The 19,562-nt window shown below is 41.4% G+C and overlaps 3 protein-coding genes across 5 annotated transcripts; all 3 read left to right on the top strand.

Moving 5' to 3' along the window:
* The first annotated feature begins 9 nt into the window (after positions 1–9).
* On the top strand, positions 10–6,054 carry zgc:110269 (probable flap endonuclease 1 homolog). The gene is made up of 11 exons (XM_062403994.1): positions 10–229; positions 1,121–1,187; positions 1,317–1,419; positions 3,598–3,652; positions 3,748–3,809; positions 3,930–4,066; positions 4,254–4,314; positions 4,420–4,551; positions 4,652–4,797; positions 4,896–5,040; positions 5,233–6,054. The coding sequence occupies exons 1-11, from the start codon at positions 148–150 to the stop codon at positions 5,287–5,289; spliced, it is 1,047 nt and encodes a 348-aa protein (XP_062259978.1). The 5' UTR covers positions 10–147; the 3' UTR covers positions 5,290–6,054.
* Positions 6,055–6,238: 184 nt separating this feature from the next.
* agfg1b (ArfGAP with FG repeats 1b) lies at positions 6,239–15,427 on the top strand. 3 transcript variants are annotated; one of them, XM_062403991.1, is made up of 12 exons: positions 6,239–6,552; positions 9,606–9,699; positions 9,964–10,079; positions 11,002–11,140; positions 11,251–11,407; positions 11,591–11,845; positions 12,194–12,329; positions 12,612–12,691; positions 12,796–12,879; positions 13,118–13,276; positions 13,826–13,920; positions 14,062–15,427. In XM_062403991.1, the coding sequence occupies exons 1-12, from the start codon at positions 6,386–6,388 to the stop codon at positions 14,116–14,118; spliced, it is 1,539 nt and encodes a 512-aa protein (XP_062259975.1). In that variant the 5' UTR covers positions 6,239–6,385; the 3' UTR covers positions 14,119–15,427. The 3 variants fall into 3 exon arrangements, with proteins under 3 accessions (XP_062259975.1, XP_062259976.1, XP_062259977.1); XM_062403992.1 differs by having other exon boundaries at positions 6,241–6,552; positions 11,591–11,698; XM_062403993.1 differs by lacking the exon at positions 11,591–11,845 and having other exon boundaries at positions 6,241–6,552.
* A 335-nt stretch (positions 15,428–15,762) lies between these two features.
* On the top strand, positions 15,763–19,365 carry fbxo36b (F-box protein 36b). Its single transcript, XM_062404820.1, has 4 exons — positions 15,763–16,013; positions 17,542–17,650; positions 17,955–18,127; positions 18,338–19,365. Exons 1-4 carry the CDS (start codon positions 15,918–15,920, stop codon positions 18,668–18,670), a joined length of 711 nt encoding a protein of 236 aa, XP_062260804.1. The 5' UTR covers positions 15,763–15,917; the 3' UTR covers positions 18,671–19,365.
* Positions 19,366–19,562: the final 197 nt, after the last annotated feature.

Genomic DNA, 19,562 nt, shown 5'->3' with positions numbered 1-19,562 from the left:
ATAGTTGCGGCTGAAGCTCCGACAGGAAGTCGTTTATAAAACAAAATCACCCAGAGAATGAAACTGATGAAACCTAATATCTGACCGTTGTTTACATCTTCGTCCACCGGAAGTGTTGCCAACAGAGGAAAACATCGGTGCGACACGATGGGCATCACGAAACTGGCAGATTTGATCCGCCTCGATGCTCCTTGTGCCATTTCTCACAAAGAGATCAGTGACTACACAGGTAACCCGTTCCCGTCTGTTTGTGTCATCAGCACGGTTTGTTTACGTGATGCTCAACGGTGCTTGTGGCTAATTGCTAACGTTAGCATACAGCCACTTGATAGCTTCGGGGCTAACAGTGATATTCAGGGTAATTATGCCCCTTGAAACCAAACTTAATTAAAAGTATCGCTACTCGAGTAAAATTATTATTAGTATGAGAGTTTTAGCAGTAAAATGTTGCCACTACTGTATTGAAAGCGTGTTTATTTAAGGACTGCACAATAGTGTTGTTCTGATGTATTTTGTTGCTGTATTTAGCGTCTGTTTCTTCCTACTTCCTACTTCTACTTCAGATAATAACTTGATACGCTTGACTTTTGATAGATTTTACGTACAAATCATGATCAGCTTATCTTATCTTATAGATGAGAACCTACGGAAATAAGTTTGCGTCAACATCGCCTCGATATGCTTCGTTCATAATATCAGTAATGAAAAAGTAAAACATCTAAAACATAGAAACTCTTTGAAAAGACCCACTACGCATGAATACTCTTGACACTGGTTTTAAAATAATGCAATTAAGAACTTTATACTGCGGCTACAATCATTGTAAGAAGATACAAGAGCTCAAGTCATTTGAACTGCTGTCTTGTGAATGAAGCATTGTGACCGTAGTTTTGTATTTATGTACTAGACTGATCCGTACATATTAATATTTCCCCCTGAAATACAGTGGGGTCAAGTGGTTTGAAAGAGTTTTTTCGAGTGTAGATCTATTTGAGGAGTGTTCCTGATTGTCAACATTCAGGCGGACACGATGAGCATGAATAGATTTAATTAACAAGCCACTTATCCCGAATAAAAAAAGTGTGTGCTTATAATGCTGATGATATGCTCCACTCCACAGGGAAAGTAATCGCTCTGGATACCTCGATTGTGGTGAACCAGTTTCGTGCAGCGACACCAACACTAAGGTGAGCTCCTGGATGGTCCACTCTTCTTAAGCTTCCGTGGTGCTGTTGTAAATATCAGAAACCGTCTATTAAATAATGTATTATTTAATGACACTTATCTGCTCATTCTGTGCAACACTTTCTCTCTAGCCCACTGACAGGTCTATTCTTCCGCACACTCACCTTCCTGGAGCACGACATTAAACCAGTCTTTGTGTTTGACGGAAAGCCACCTGAGGAAAAAATACCTGTTGTAAGTGAAACTGTATTTTTTAAACCCAACCTAATACGACGCACACGACCAATTGAACTGGTCGATTTTAAAGTGCTTTCAGAAGAAAGTTTTAAAAAGAAGGAAGTGATTATACTGTGTAGTATCACAGATGCACCTGTTGAGTGATGCAGATGGATTAGAGCAGGGGTTGGCAATCTTTTTGACTCCCGGGCCACAATGGATTATACAATTTGACAGAGGGGCCAGGCCAGGACCAGATGGATGGAGTGTTTTTGTGAACTGATATACAGTTAGGTCCATAAATATTTGGACATTGACACAATTTTCATAATTTTGGCTCTGTACACCACCACAATGGATTTGAAATGAAACAATCAAGATGTGCGTTAAGTGCCGACTTTCAGCTTTAATTTGATGGTATTTACATCCAAATCAGGTGAACAGTGTAGGAATTACGACACATTTTATATGTGGCACCCCCTTTTTAAGGGACCAAAAGTAATTGGACAAACTAACATAATCATAAATGTAATTGTCACTTTTAATACTTGTTTGCAAATCCTTTGCAGTCAATGACAGCCTGAAGTCTGGAACCCATAGACATCACCAGACAATGGGTTTTGTCCCTGCTGATGCTCTGCCAGGCCTCTACTGCAACTGTCTTTAGTTCCTGATTGTTCTTTGGGCGTTTTCCCTTCAGTTTTGTCTTCAGCAAGTGAAATGCATGCTCAATTGGATTCAGGTCAGGTGATTGACTTGGCCATTGCAGAACATTCCACTTCTTTGCCTTAAAAAACTCTTTGGTTGCTTTCGCAGTATGCTTTGGGTCATTGTCCATCTGCACTGTGAAGTGACGTCCAATGAGTTATGAAGCATTTGGCTGAATATGAGCAGATAATATTTCCCGAAACACTTCAGAATTCATCCTACTGCTTTTGTCGGCAGTCACATCATTAATAAATACAAGGGAACCAGTTCCATTGGCAGCCATACATGCCCACGCCATAACACTACCTCCACCATGCTTCACTGTTGAGGTGGTATGCTTTGGATCCTGAGCAGTTCCTTCCCTTCTCCATACTCCTCCTTCCCATCATTCTGGTACAAGTTGATCTTTGTGTCATCTGTCCATAGGATGTTGTTCTAGAACTGTACAGGCTCTTTTAGATGTTTTTTGGCAAACTGTAATCTGGTCTTCCTGTTTTTGAAGCTCACCAATGGTTTACATTTTGCGGTGAACCCTCTGTATTTACTCTGGTGAAGTCTTCTCTTGATTGTTGACTTTGACACAGATACCCCTACCTCCTGGAGAGTGTTCTTGATCTGGCAAACTGTTGTGAAGGGGTTTTTCTTCACCAGGGAAATAATTCTTCTGTCATCCACCACAGTTGTTTTCCGTGGTCTTCCGGGACTTTTGGTGTTGCTGAGCTCACCAGTGCGTTCTTTTTTTTTTAAGAATGTACCAAACAGTTGATTTGGCCAAACCTAATGTTTTTGCTATCTCTCTGATGTTTTTTTTTCGATTTTTCAGCCTAATGATGGCTTGCTTCACTGATAGTGACAGCTCTTCGGACTTCATATTAAGAGTTGACAGCAACAGATTCAAAACACAAATACCTCACTTGAAATGAACTCTGGACCTTTTATCTGCCCCTTGTCAATGAAATAACGAGGAAATAACACACACCTGGCCATGGAACAGCTGGGCAGCCAATTGTCCAATTACTTTTCGTCCCTTAAAAAGGGGGGAGCCACATATAAAATGTTTTGTAATTCCTACACTGTTCACCTGATTTGGATGTAAATACCATCAAATTAAAGCTGAAAGTCGGCACTTGAAGTACATCTTGATTGTTTCATTCAAAATCCAGTGTGGTGGTGTACAGAGCCAAAATGATGAAAATGTTGTCAATGTCCAAACATTTATGGACCTTACTGTAAATGACACGGAAAAATCATTACATGAAATGATTTGGCCTTTAACAAGTGGCGAAGCATTTATTTGCAAGGCAATTTAACAAAAACTCTCATCCGAGAAAGGCTTGCTAGCCTTTGCTTTTTTGAATGCTACCAAAAAACTTGCCTCGGTAGTTGACTCTTGAATCGCAGTTTGTCGGTCAAAAAAATGTGGGCCGTACTTTGCCCATATCTGGATTAGAGTGATCCAACTGATCCAAGCTCCTATCTTTCCTGCAGCTTGAGAAGCGAGCTGAAGCCTCTGGTATGAAATTCTCCAACCACTCAGGAACAGGTATACAAGTGCTTTAATCTTATGTTATGTCATGTGATGTCATGTGATGTGAACTGCAAATATTATTTTAACTAAATCTTTTGTGCTGAATAAAGCATCAGCCCAGACCAAGGATTGTCTCCATCTCCTGAAGCTTCTTGGAGTACCATCCATCCAGGTATTATCTGTTAAACATAGACTATACAGTATATATTCATTCATGTTTGTCTTTTCGTCTCTGGCTTTTTGTCTGGCACTTTCATTTTTACCCCCTTTCTTGTTCTCTGATGGGTTCCAGGCTCCAGGGGACGCTGAGGCACTGTGCGCCCGGCTGGTGAGAGACGGGACTGTGGACGCGGTGGCATCAGAGGACATGGACACGCTGCCGTTTGGAGCCAATACTGTAATTCGCCAGCTGAACGCCAAGAAGGACAGGTAGCTACTGCACGTTGATGTTGGCAATTTTTCTTTGCACGTGGTAGACATTTAGGTTTGTTAATATTTTTACCCTCATGCCTTTTAGTTCTTGATAGAAAATAAAACCCTTCACTGAATTGAAGGATACACTGGGTTGTTTCCTAATTGATTTTAATACTATTTTTGCATTTCTAATTCTTTACAGTGACGTAACTGAATATTCTTTATCCAAGCTGTTAGAAAAACTCCAAATCAGTCATGAAGAGGTGAGACTGAAATCTTTTTTGAGATGAATATATCATCATACCTCGTGGAAGCACTCTACACAAATGGGTACTTTGACTTTCCTTCTTCTTCTTACTTTTCCGCAGTTTGTTGACCTCTGCATTTTGTTGGGCTGTGACTACTGTGACAAGATAACTGGTTTGGGTCCCAGAAGAGCTCTGACACTGATCCAGAAGCACCGTACCATCGAGAATGTGGTCTTGCATATCAACAGAGAGGTACTCAATGGACTTTCAGTGGTCTTTGTTGTTCTTTCTGTGCATTGCTTTGCCAATGAAATTAAGATCTAAAGAGATACTAATACCTGCTTCCCTTCAGACTCATACTGTTCCACATTTCTGGAAGTACAAAGAAGCACGTAAGATATTTTTGGATGCACCAGAGACTGTAGCCCCTGAACTGGTCTGGATGGAGCCAGACGAGGAAGCCTTGGTTGGGTTTCTCTGTCATGTCAACCATGTAAAGTACGTGCACATCATATTTTTTTCTCAAACCCAATTTGAACTTGTTCATGCTTCTCTGTCCTTCACAGACTAGAATGAATAGTATTTCATATTTTTAGGGTGGAGAGGGTGCGTCGTCGAATGGAAAAGTTTCGTCAGACACGGGAAAGCAAGCGAGAGGAGCGGAAAAAGGAAACAGCAGCAGGACGTAGCAGACAAACCCAAATGGAGGACTTCTTTAGAGTTACCCGAAAGAGGGAGAAGGTGACCATAATGATCATTGTTAAAAGTAGTAATTAACTCGAGACTTGAAAACTAATGAGTACACTTTATAAGTTAAAATTACTATTACAATGTTTGAATTAATCATGATTTATATTCCAGACAAACTTTTCAGTGGTTTTATATCCGGTGTGTGGCCCTGTCTGAATAGTTGCTCTGTCTCTCTTCCTCCAGCCTGTGGAAGCGGCAGAATCTTCAAAAAGCAACAGAAAGAGACCAAAGACATCATAAGAATGCTGCCGCTTGTCCCCACCAACAAAGGAAGGACATTTTTCATTCATCTCCATGTCCAGATCTCTCCAAGAATTATTTTCCAAGTTTACAGACTGTTCGCAAATCGGTTTTATACTATACCAAAATACTATCATGCTACATTCCTGTGCTAAGGGAAATCCAAGTTTTAATTTAAAGTACAAATATTTCAGTTTTCGCTTATGTTGGATTATGTGCTTTTCCAAGTTCCCTTTTAGTTTCCACTCAGTTAGAAGACGCCAGAACCAGCATCTTGCAAGACACTGACTTCAAGACTCATGACACTCCATGGGAAATTACCTCCACAGACTTTACAATAATCTGATCTTGTCTGAACAGCAGTGTTTGCGACAATGTAGTTTACTGAGCAGAGCCTCAGTGCATCCAGCAGTTTCCTGAAAAGCCAGAGCAGGCGGCAGACAGCAATGAAAGAGAACAGTGAGGTCACTGTCAGGGAGGACTTCCCCTAAGCCAAAACTGGAGACAGGGGGATGTCTCATCACTAGATATTCAATGAGCACCTGTTCTGCAAAGGATGCCAAGGAAGGGACCAGAATTTTAAAACATGCACTAATGTGATATCACGTGTGAAAAAAGAGATGGTGAGATGTTTAAATCCACAAAAAGATCATTTTGCTTTATTTTGAAAAGACTTGGTATACACAGATCATATTTTATTTTGTTTTTTAACATAATATCTGTATGTACTGTTTGCCCTTTTAATTAAAATAACATTGACGTGTTTCTAGTTGTGTGAGGTGTTTTATTGAAAGTAAAATTGGATTAGGAACTTAAATAATCAGTAAAATGTTTTCAATTAAAGAAAAACAATTTTTCGACAATCATTTCCAAACAAAATTCGAGTTATCACTCCAGACCAACAGGTGGCGCCGGAGGCTGTGGAGCTGCTCTAATCCTCGCTTTCTCCTTTTAGAAGAAGCAGGCAGTTCTCTGTGATCGAAGGTGTCTGGTCATCACCGCAGCAAGTCTGCCCCGTAGACACCCTCCCTTCCTCGGGTACCTCGACCAGAACTTTCCCTACCCCCCTGGTGTTCTCGGCCCGCTGTGTTCGGCCATGGCGACGAGCGCGAAGCGAAAGCAGGAGGAGACCCATCTGAAAATGCTCCGGGAAATGACCAGCCTGCCCGCGAATAGGAAATGCTTCGACTGCGACCAGCGCGGCCCGACCTATGTCAACATGACGGTGGGCTCCTTCGTCTGCACCACCTGCTCCGGCATCCTGTGAGTTAAAACCTGGGGTAAAGGGTCGCATGTGTCGCTCGCCGTGTCAGCCGGGGAGCGAAAAGGCGCCGCTGTCGCTTCACGGAAGTGTCCCGGTCCATTTCTGACCCTGCGGTACCGTTAGCTCGTTAGCTAGCGTTCGAGTCGGGACAGGTAGACCCAGCAGCCGGTTCAGCCCCAGGCCGCTGGGCTGGGCTCCGCGAGGTCAGCAGTTCGCTTTGTTTACAGTTTTGACCTCGGTGCGATAAGATTTCCCACAGACGGGTGAAACATTGAAGGGAAAACCAACATGAAGTGTGTTAGTGAGGTGTGGAGCCCCCGAAGCAGCCGCCAGTCTGTGTGTGTGACTGAGGGAGATGTCCCCTCATGGTGTCCTGATGATGGGGCTGGAGGTCACTGGGACTATAGATGAGTGTGGATGCCACATCACTTCTACTCCCATCGAACCGTCCATCAACCCACACGAGCCCCTTTCTCTTGACCTATTATCAGGGTTTCCAGATATTTACACAGCTTCTGTCAGTGTGGGTCTCAGTCGTGTTGTTGCCTGTGTGGTCGAGGTCAGCCTCATATACCGTCCTGTCAAATATTTGATCACCTTGTTTCAAAACAACAAGTCACTGGGGGACCTCCTGCTTGAACTTTAACTGGAAAGGCATGTTGCAAACACACACACCTCCAGATAAGCAGTGGCAGGGTGGGGCTACTCTCTCTGGAAGTGTATTGATCTAAATCGTAAATGAAACACTATTGTTTTTGCTCCATTTTGATTTGAGGGGAAAAAGATGTTAGACTTTTTAAAGCACTCGGAGGTTGATTTCTCTGGGATTCTGTTCGTCCAAGTGAGCCCTTTTTTGTTTGACCAGATCCACCTGAGAGGTGTGGCATATCTTCATGCGTATTTACACAGCATGACTATTGCACAGTTGTGTGCACTGGGCTGGTCACATGCAGCAGCTACAAGATGTCTAATTTGTTCGGACCCCACAGGGCCACTGGTTTCATTTTCCAGTGTGCAGTGGTGTCGTAAATTGCGTTGGGCCCAGTACTGAGAGAGAGAGAGAGAACGGCAGATTACATTTGTCCGCAGCAATGGCGATCTATGAGATCCCTCTCGATGTCTTTGATCCGCTATGTACAGGGGACTGCAATGACACCATAATCAGGAACCCCCCCCCCCCCCTCCACAAGGCCCCATGCTTCTCTATTTCAACCAAATCTTTATCATTTCAGAGCTTCGATTGAAAACAAGAATGTCTAATTGTGTTTGATGTGGCTTGGATGGTGGCGGGCATTTGCAACTATTTAGCTAGTTAAAACCCCAATGGCCCTTTTGAAATGCTTCTGCCAGCACCCAGTCATTGCAGGAATGTCAAGCAGAGCAAGGATCTTAGAATTGAAAGTCCATCCTTCCACCATCAGCCATTTAAAGAAGGGAGTTTTGATGTTTCACTACGCCAGCACAAGTTCCATGCCACAATACATACAAGTACATACGATTCTAAATAAAAACTTCCGGTTCAGGTTTGTTCAGTTATTTTTGATTTCAACTGATGTTTCTAATTAACAGTGTAGTTCGTTTTTTTTCTGTAACACTTTTTATCTTCAGTTTGGTGTGGTAGTTGAGAGGCGGGAGCAGTGGCTCATGATGTAGCTGGTGTCTGATGAAACCACTTCTTCCTAAGAAACGCAGATTGTTGTGAATCATAACCAGGATTTAGGCAAGGAATCGGAGTGATGCAATATCCTCATGTCTCACGTCCGCTCAGTTGATCACATGGAGGGTAACGATTCTGCTGATCTTGCCATGAGTTTGTTACACATGTTTTAAGAAACTAAAGTTATTGCACAAGTTTTAGCTTATGAATTCCCTAACAGTACCTATAAGAAAGTGTTTATATCCCAATGGAGCTTTTTCCTTATTGTATTGTTTTGCCACATTGGATCATAGTGCATTAAATTGGCCTTTTGATACTGATCCACAAATGTGCACCTTAAAACATCACACATTTGAGTATACTTTAAACACAATTTATAACATGAGTATTCACCTTCTTAAAGTTTGGATTAATAGAAACACATTTGGTAAAAGTTCCAGCCTAAGTTCTAAATGGTCTTTATCAGCTTTACACATCTGGACACTATAGTGTTTCTTCATTCTCTTTCATAATACTGTTAAAACTGTTTAAAAGTTGCAGTGAACAGCACTTTTCAAACCCTACCACATATTCTCCACTGGTCGCTCCAGCACATTTTTTGCCTTTTTCCTGTTACAGATTGCAGCAGGTTCTCCTGCAGGATTTCTCTTTACTGATCTAAATACATTTGATCCTCTACTCCAGAGGCAGGTGTGTGTTGATCTCATCAGACCAGGGCACTTTATTTCAATCTGTTCCTTAGTTGCCCACATATGGTTCTGGCACTAACCCTGATAGGATGGGGTTTTCTTTCTCAACCGCAGTTCTGACCTAATCAATCTGCCATAAGCTGGTGAGATAACACTTGTTGGTTGTTTGCTAAACATGTAAGTATGTAGCTCAAGGTATAGAACACTACATTTCCAATAGTGTTTAACAACTGTAATTAAAAAAGACAAGAATAATCTCTAGAGATTTGGTTTTAATTTTCCCTTATCAGTTTATTAGGTACATCTAACAGAAGTAATTCAGTGTAACACAACAGCCCCTTAGTAAATCCAACCTCCATGAGCTATAATGTGAGTTTTTGTTGAAACAGTTTAAATCATTTTAGTGTTGTATTTTTGTATTTTTGTTGCAGTTAAATTAATTCACATATGTCACATGTATATTCCTCCTAAAAACTTGTGACTGTCAATGTTTCTGTTGGTTGTTGTATATTTCAGATATGTCTGTGATATGCTCTTATTAGCAGACAATGGCTGTGCCCCAAACATGAATTTGTCATACATGTATTCTCTCTGAAAAGAACATGTAAACAGATTTTTGTTCACCTGTTTTATGGCATATGAGGATCACTGTGTTTCATACTGCTTCTCTTGTTTTCTAGCTAACATTTGCCTCCTCTACCTACAGGCGAGGACTGAACCCTCCACACAGAGTGAAGTCCATCTCTATGACCACATTTACACAGCAGGAAATTGAGTTCCTACAGAAACACAGCAATGAGGTATCACGAACACTTTACAGAGAAATGCCTCTTTGAGAAACATTATTTTCACAGCTGTCTGTCTTTTATTCAGAATTTGCATTTTGGCATTTTTCAGTCCTGCTTAGTCAACTTTATTGGCATACCTCTCTCCCCTTTTTTCTCTCTCCAATTTCTTGTCATCCCCTCCCCCCTTCCCTTTCACTTTCTCTCACCTCTCTCTACCACCCCCACCCCAATCTCTTCCTTACCACCCACTCTCCTCATTCCTTTGCCCCCCTGTAGGTCTGTAAACACATCTGGTTAGGCCTCTATGACGACAGGACATCAGTTGTTCCAGATTTCCGAGAACCACAGAAAGTAAAAGAGTTCCTTCAGGAAAAATACGAGAAGAAAAGATGGTAAAAATGTTTGTTTGTTTTATAGATAAGTTTTTTCAAATGTAAAACCCAATGTTAAATCAAGTCAATCACGATCAGCATTAATGACTGCACTTATTCCAGTTCTTCATACTATGGAGACACATTGTATTATCGGCTATATGGTTTATTGAAGTCCTATTTTTACTTGGGTGCACATTGCTTTAAATAATTCAGTTGGAAAGGTAATACATTCCTAACCAGTACTAAAAAGATGCTCAAATCTTTTCATTCAGTTGAGTTGGCGTGTTACGATTTAGCTGTGATGCAGCGGGAAAGAGTTCTGAGAGCGAAGTGTCACATCTGCCAAAAACCATTTAGCAGTTATGGACTTGGTTAACCATATGTTTTCAGTTTGATAGCGTGCGCTTCACTGGGACTCTTTATGCTCGCGTGTCGCTTTCTTGTTAGAGCAGTGTTGGAGGGAAAAAAGCACAACTTTGAAACACTTCTATAAGGAAGGTACAATTTGATCAATTGAAACTTTTAGCATAAGTTAAATCAATATAAATGCACAAAAAGCATCTTAAAAGCAATTCACCGTAGCCGATTTCAGACAGGATCCGTCGGTCCAAATGCTCCAGACCTTTCTGCGGTTTGCGTTTCACTCATGGAGCAGGAGGTTCTTTGCACAAACGTGTTCACAGTAATAAATCCTTTACATTCTTCGGGCGCGGGGTGGTGCCACTGGGTGCAAAGCCAGGAAGTAACGTATTAATTCTGCTGCGGAGATCATGTGATTTTGTTCACAGCACATTCACACTGCTTTCGGCTCGTAACACCACCGAGAAAATGCAGTGTTTGATAGCCGCTCTAGTGAGATCATGTCACAAAAGCCTGATCTTTTTTTTTTGACTGATTATGTTTGTACATTTGTGCTGATATATCTTTCCTGAACATCCAGGTATGTTCCTCCAGACCAGGCAAGAGCAGTAGCAAGCGTCCAGGGCTCTGTGTCCGGCTCCTCGGCCAGCAGCACTGGCAGCACCCCGGAAGTGAAACCCCTCAAAACCCTGCAGCTCAACAAGACACCTCTGCGCCAGGTAACATGAGTGTCCAATGAGTTTTTTTTAACTGCCCATTTAATATCACCTTTAATATTTTGGGGGGAAATTGGTTCGGAAACCTTATTTCTACTTCTATTGCCGCCCAGTCCCCAGGGCTAAGTCGTTCTCAAGCTCACAGTGCCGCTCAGGAGAAGAAGTTTGACCTGCTCTCAGATCTGGGAGGAGACATCTTCGCTGCTCCACCCACTCAAAATGCCAGCTCTACAAACTTTGCCAACTTTGCACATTTTCCAAGCCAGTCAGGTAAGAAAATATCTCCCTCAAACGTCCCAAAACGCTCAAAATTTCACTCAGACTAATATAGATCAGTATTATTATTTAGCAGTATGTGCTCTTTGGTTTGTCATCATCCCATGCGTTGTCCTGCCATTGTTTTTATTTCCACATCCATTGCCTGTGGTAATTTTTCCTTGTGTGTGGCTGCAGCACCTCAGGGTAATTCAGACACCAACTTTGCCAACTTTGATGCATTTGGAAACACTGAAATTCCATCCCATCTGAGCACGTCACCCCCCTCAAAGTCCTTTTCATCAGGTACCCCCTCCCTCCCATCGTCTTCACTCCACCTTCTCCACACACTCACCCTCAGCCTGGTATTTTTTGTATCCATTTTGTTTCCACAGTGTCCACTGGGGAACCACCTCTCTGTATCGAGAAACCCTGTACTGACACTCCAAGCATGTACTGGTCATCAATACTTCTGCAGCTAAATAACTGTTGAAAAGTTGATTGGAGCACATTTCCCATGGATATTGTAAAGGTTTTAAGAGCAATTAAGAAATGCAGAGGTTTCTGCTTTCATCTTTTCAGCTTGAATCACTTTTAAAAAAAAAATATTCTGAAATACTGTGATGGGAGACACTCAGTGGACATTTAGTTCGGAACCTTGGACCTAGACCTCAGATAAATACAGTATGTCACAAAATACATTTGCTCTAAGTCATCAGTTATTTGCTCTTTCTATTGTTTGAGTGTGCCTGTGTTTGTGTTTACGGCTCTGATAGTATCTTTTTTTTCAACTGTCGATAGGCAGAGGTGTGCCAATCCCATCAGTGTCTAGGGCCGTCCCTATTCAGTGCCACACAGGGAGTTGCTCAGAGGACCGCTATGCTGCTCTGGCTGAGTTAGACAACAAGCTCAGCTCCTCTGTGTCCTCAGGCAGTGGGTGAGAGACAGTTCATCAGAGACAGTTTATTTCCCTCATGTGGGTCCTCTGCATCTAATGTGAAGACACTAGATGATTGGATTAACTGAATGCACAGTGTTTCTGAATAACATTCACAGGGCGAGATGGTGTTTGATCATATAACTTATGCAACCTAAATTACAACAAATTTCTCCAATCCACTCAACAAATTCCACTGAAAAGTGTCAGTGAATCATTTATTAAAGTACTGCATGTTTATCAAGGATGTAAAAACATTTAATCTGGGTTTCGTCTTCACAGGAACATTTTTGGACCGGTGCTTGGTTCATCGCCAGCCCAGAATGCACCTGTGTTACCCACACTGCAGCCTGGCTTTGGAGGTGGTTATAATGAATACTCCGAACATGTTATGTGAATGTACTGAAAACATTTACTCATTTAGTTCCAAGGCTCATTTAGTAACTTCCTCGTATATTTCATCCAGCCACAAATCCCTTTGTTGCTGCAGCTGTTGCCCCGGAGATGGCCACCAATCCTTTCCAGGCCAATGGCAGAGTTCCAGCTGCAGGTGTGTGGGGTAGTGTGTGGTTGTGTGTGTGTGTGTGGGTGTGCATAAATTAGTTTTTTTCAATAAGACAAGTTTTATTTCTCAGAGGTTTATGTTGCTTTAATGTAACTAAGTTACATTGACACGTTGCCTTGTAATTTGCCATGGTATTTAGAATGTACTCCTTTTGTGTGTAACTTGTGGGTGGGTGTGTGTGTGCATGCATTCACTGTACACACATGCTCTGTGTGTCTCGTAGCTTCGTTCGGTCCTGGCTCTATGAGCATGCCCGCCGGCTTTGGGAATGCGTCTTCCTACTGCCTCCCGACCAGTTTCAGTGGAAACTTCCAGCAGCAATTCCCCGGCCAGGCCCCTATCCCTTACCCTCAACCGGGGGCCTACCACCCTCAGTCAAATGGTTAGTGGCCTTCCACACCCCTCTGTTTTCATACCATGTTCCACCTGTGCAGTAGCTGTCAGTGATTTTAGATCATCTGCTTCTCCCCCGCATGACATTTTTCTTGTATCTAGACAATGATCCTCTGCACTGAGAAATGCTTTTCAGTCTGGCTGCAGTCAATTTAAAGTGTGACCTTTCAGTGGCAGCTACTGCACAGTGATACAACTTTGCATTTAGGGTAGAAAGCCTTGGGGCTCTGCTCTGTACAAAGCACATTAAAAAATGAAAAAATCTGACCTAAGAAGGCTCTGTTCACGCCTGAATGCAAGCTGACACACTGGGGCTTGATTCCCTCAATTTTATTTCTCTTTACATTCAAATAGAAAATAATAAGTATTACTCAATATAAATTGCTGTAAAATGACTGTTTATCTTCTCTTCATACTATGTTGATAGATAAAGTTGCAATGAAATACAGGAAAATACAGATTCTCATTACACATAACTGAACTGCTGGAGGGCGCACAACCAACCTGTTACAAATCCGTCTTCCTCCGTCCCCCCTAGGCCCTGCATTCCCAGTCTACAGTCAGAACAAGCCCTCCATGACGCCCTTTGGGCAGCCCATGGCTGGCCCTGGCATGTCCAATAACCCCTTCATGGTGAGCATGCATGATCTTTTGTTTTCCCAACTTTTTCAAGAATGTAAAAGGAGAAAATTAAAGAACGAGACTGTGTAAAGCAACGTAATCAACATAAGAAAGAGACTGAACTGGCACATTTTAATCTTAATCTTATTTCAGGCGGGAGCTCCAGGGGCATTTCCGTTAGGGGGTTCGTCCACCAATCCTTTCCTGTAGCACAGCCCAAGGATCTCTCCACCAGAGGGCAGCATGCAGCACATACTCAACTCACCGTTCCACACCAATAGTGGCAGTACATTTCTCAAAAAAAGATTCATAAAAACGTTTACAACACTATGAAGGAGTACAAAGGACTATATTGAAGCCTAATGGACTGTTCTGCTGGTTTTATTGTTTGGACTATATACATTATATGCTTTTTTTTAATTTTTGTTTATGACTGTAAGCTCTGTGCATATCATTTGTAATCGCAATTAAGTAGATGTTACGTATAACAGAGTTAAAAAAGGTGAGTATACACACACCTTGTGGAAGACAAAAACCACTACAAGCTATGTAAGGGTATACACTTTTAAGATAATTAACAGGGTTCCATCCAAATCCTTGATTTGTTGTTTGAAGCAGCAATGAGGATCTGAGCATTTTATCATCAAAAAGGGATTTATATCTGTTATTTTAGCACAATTGCTACTATATTGGCATTAAGGTGCAAAACTGTCCTTTTTTATTAACTTACCGATTCAGAGAGCTTCATATGACTCAAAGCAATCCTGGACTATTATAGTAGACATCCTTTTAGATATGAATGAAATTGTGAAAAAATGGGACGGCTATTTTAATTTGAAGGTAGCAGAGGCATCACATGCTCTGCCCACCAGGGAATGTGGACAGACGTGTCTATTAGAGCACAAACACAGGGAATGAAGCCCAGAAGCTGAGATGAGTATTTCTTTGTCCTGCTACTTATTCCTCTAAAACATTGATATGATTGTTCAGTGATCTCTCTGCTGCTGTTTGAAGATATCAGAGGAGCAGATATCCAATATTCACTCTGATTTCAATTGTTTGGTAAAGGCGAAGGGGAAGGTTGTTTTTTTTGGGGGGAAAGCGTCAGGGTTGTGGTTGTGTGTTCCCTTAAAACAAGTTTTTGTCGAGATAAAAAACAAGTGCAACATTTGAAGATAAGACACTTATGGGATGTACGTTATGTTGTATTCGCCACAATCCTGTGATGATCAGTCTTCTTCTTTGCCTTCTGATTGAAAAGCTTTTAGAAAGAGGAACAGGATTGAGGAGAAACATTGGTCTCCACTCAGTTTGCTTTAAATGAGGCAAAGGAAAAGAACAGGTTCATTTATGGATTACTACTTAACTGGTTCCTCCTCTGTTTCTGGAGGACTCAGGTCTTAACTGTGCCACCAATGACTAACAATACATTTGTGTTTCTTGTCTTTACAAGAATAGTTAAGTAAATGTGTACATATATAAATATATGTATAAATAAATTAAAAGATTTTTAACTACACTGATGACTTTGTATATCTTGTTATTAAAGTGACTTTCTTAATCAACCAGAATGATAAAAAAACTGATCGATTCCCTATATGAACGTTATTTATTTTTTTTTTTTTTCAATGAAAGTTACCTTAATATGGCTGTTAGTATCCATATCTTCTTAATGCAATTTCTATTAAAGAAGGTAGAGTTAAGAATATCAAGTTTAACAATATGCCAGAAACTGAGCAATAAATCAAACTAATCCTTATCAAATTTTGAAAAAGCACTGTAATCCTCTGCATTACGTTTATAGTGTAGTTAATAAACAAATGTATTCCCTTATCTTCAATTTATATATAGAAGTTATTTAACGATAACATGGACATTAATTCAAAAGTTTCTCAGTTGTGTTTTTTATTTGTGTGATTTAAATTTGACCTGATAAAGAAGAGGCCAACTTTCCTTCCGACTTCTTGGCTGAGGACGCCGTGTTGCCATGACAACGGCCGGACTTCAACATGGCGTCCCTTCTCACGGATCCTCTGCTGGAAATCTGTGGCCGAGGACCTGCTCCCAACAAGAACTTCTACTATCTCACTGTGAACAAGTCCGATGTGAGTACTGATGGAGGGAAGCACGTGATTTATTATATTTGGTGCAGCGGACGTGGCGCCACTGGATGACGTTTACACTATAACTCACCTGACGTTAGCTCGACTTGCTACGATCATAGCAGGGTTAACGTTAGCTTGACTTTATGGTTGAGGATAGAAGCTGTACACACACACACACACACACACACACACCTAACACCAAACATCACACACACAAACACACACCCACACACACACCTATTCATTTTAGGTCACTGTGCACTGACTCTCATTCATTGTGGACAGTCAAACCAAAATCTCATCCCTAACCTTTAGGACTAATTAGTTATATATTATACTGGACTGGCCTCTTGTCCAAATCGTAACCATCACAATTGAATAACTAGCCTAAACCTAGGACAAAGTGAGGACTGGCCAAAACGTCCTCGCGTTGAAAGAAAACTCGAAATGGTCGTCGTAAGGAAGAAGTACAAGTACACCCCCACACCCAGACCCACAAACTGTTGTGGGTCCAGCTACTTTGGGTATCTTCCGGGCAATATGTTGACATGATGCAAAATGTCCTGGCACATGATTTCCCAAAAAGAGTTTGATCCCTGTTAACTGTTACCAATGTGAATACGCTTTTCCCGTCATTACAATAAGGACAACCTCCTTCAATGATAACTAATCCCATTGAGTTTGCCAACTGGTCTTTCGTGTGGATTAATTTTCACAACACTGTTGGGCTGTGTTAGGAATTCAATATTTTAGCTGTTGTGTGGGTCTGACTGTACTATTTGCAATAAAGGCAGGAGGGGGGGCCTTGAGTAGGTTGGGCCAGATATAAGGCCTTTATACAAATGATTTATAATTCATGTTCTGAATTCTAACTTTTGGTATTAAACCATTATTCCCTTAGATTCATTCACATCACATATATTTCATGCAGCTGTCTGATAAGTTCTGGAGGTCGGACAGAGTGACTTTGTTGACATTGTTTTGTTTAGTTGTTTTGGTTTTGAGGATCCTAATGTTTACATCAACAGGACATTGTTTGAATATAGCAGGAACATCATATTCCTTTCTCCAATGGCCCACATGGCATCAGCTGTGTCAAGGCCTTTCATGAAGAGAACATTTTGCTTAGCAACTATCAGAGTAGTAGTAGGGTCACGGAGAGCGGCTTCTTGTCACTTCCTGGATTCCTTGACAAGAGGCAGGGGACTACAGCTGTAGACCAATAAGGGAGACCCAAATTGATTTGCTTCAATCATTCATAACCAATCATATTAAATCTACTGTTATAATTATATCAAACCCCTTTTGGGCCATTATTAACTACCTATTGCTAACTGATTTAGCCTAGGCTGTGATAATTGTCCATAGCTATGTTGTTCAACTTTCATTGCATCTCAATAAATACTTAAATTGGACCAGTCCGGCTCATCTCTTATTTAGGATAAACCAACACGCCTGACAGCTGTTGTTGGTTTTCCATAGCTTGTTCAATTATTTCTGACTATAAACGTAGACTTGTCATTTCCAGGTGAAATGGAGATGGTGGACGATATCCCTGCGAGCTGTGGACAGGTACGCCAAGCCTGGGGAACTGAGGGAATCTCACCAGCAGTTCCTGGACAACACCTGGCTGCAGAGTAAGGACCTCAGGGAACAGTCGGAGTTGTGTTTTCACCTATAGCCCTGCATCTGTCCATGGCTGTAGATTAATAATGAACAGACTGGTAAATGTTATTAGCTTTTCCTATAACATGGATATTCTAAATCATTTTAGCAAGTTCTGTTTGCAATAGAAATGTACAGAAATCAATGCTTTTTATTATTCAGAGGTTTATAGTGGTCTATATTCCGATTATATTTCTAGCCTTGTGTTTTATTTATGTCCGAACAGATCAAATCCTTGTGTAAGAATGACAGCTGAAATAACGGGTTTCTTCCCAGGTGAGGTCAGTTTGGTTTTCGGTCGTCCAATCCTTCAGTACGCCAAGGCTTTGTGCCAAGGCCATTTTGATTATCTGGACAAGCTGCCCGACTCCTTGCTTCTGCAGATAATAAATTATCTTGAACTAGAGGATGTGGGTCAGCTTGCACGAACTTCACATAGGTTCAAGAAGGTGAGTTTATTGAGACACAAAACAAATGCTAGTAGAAGTAAATTGTGTCCTGAGATTAGAAAGTCTATTATTTGAGGTTTCATTCCTGCACATTTATTATTTTATCTCTGTTTCCTGTAAATACATAATAAGTATTTTATCTAAAGAAGTGTGTATTACTTATTGCATCAAGATCATGTCTTTTGTTCTTGTTCTTATTGTGCTCACCAGCTATGTGGGTCAGAGGAGTTTTGGGAGCAGGCGGTGCGCCGGCGCTGCAACACGGTTCCAGTTGACGTGGAGTCTCTGGCTGTCGAGGAGGGCTGGCGTGAAATCTTCTTCACCAGCAAACTGCAGCTGCAGAAGAAGATCAGCCGCATGAGGCTGAGGATGGAGGAGCAACGGGGCAGACAGGTTTCCTCGGAAAGCCCGGAAACAAACCAGACGTCTAGTTCGGAGGAAGAATGTCATCATGGCCTCATTGGTTTTGATCAAAACTCTTGCTGTGTTGTGGATCCTGACCTCAGCCCTGAGCCTGAGGCTGCCCCTGATACCAGTCAGTGAAGAAATTAGGTACATTGGGGGGGGACACAAACACACTGTTGCAGAGTTGTGCACTGAGAAATTGGTAAACGAGACAACAGTACGGATACTAACACATGACACCTACCTGAAGGTTGAGTTGGATTCAGTGGCGTTTAAAGGTTAAGTTGCACATTGAAACCCGATCTCTAATTTCCCCCTCCCTTTGTCAGCCTATCATACTGTGTTTAAAAATCTACGGTGGCCTTCAGGTGACATATTAATACAAGAGGTCCTCTGTCCTGTCGTACCATGGTGGTGCTACATGACAGACGCCATATGTCTCCTAAGAGATCCCCCTAGATCCTGCATACTGGACGTCTGAGCCTTCTGTCCAATTTCGACTTTGTACTGTTTCTTTGTTCCGAGAAAACTGTTTGTTTCAGGGCTAGTGTTATATTTGTATGTCATATGTACACATTCCTCTCCCATCCAACTTTTCTGTATCAAATTTATTTTTTACATGATTGTTCGGTATAAGTTATTGGATATTTGGGGGATTTGTTTAATTCATATTTCTACTGTGCCATTACTTTTTCTGACTTAATAGACATTAACAAGACCAACAGAAGATATAACAGGAAATTGTATACTATATTTATTGCTCATTGTAATATACAAGTTACAGTAAAGAACATTGTTCTCAGTTCTCAAGAAATAAAGTTGTTATACAGCTATACTGTGTGTGGCTACTGTCATTCTTGAACTATTTCTGAGCAGGTTCATCATGGTAACTAATGGCAGACATATAATTACTTGATAATGTATAATTTTTTTAATGATCGATATTATGCTTTACTGTGGGGCTACATGTAAGTAACACGTACAGTGTTTACTCTAGTCAGGATAAAAGTTAAAAATGTATTCCATGTGG

Source organism: Platichthys flesus, chromosome 14, assembly GCF_949316205.1.
Source record: "Platichthys flesus chromosome 14, fPlaFle2.1, whole genome shotgun sequence".
Lineage (NCBI taxonomy): Eukaryota > Metazoa > Chordata > Actinopteri > Pleuronectiformes > Pleuronectidae > Platichthys > Platichthys flesus.
This window is presented reverse-complemented; position numbering and strand designations above follow the sequence as displayed.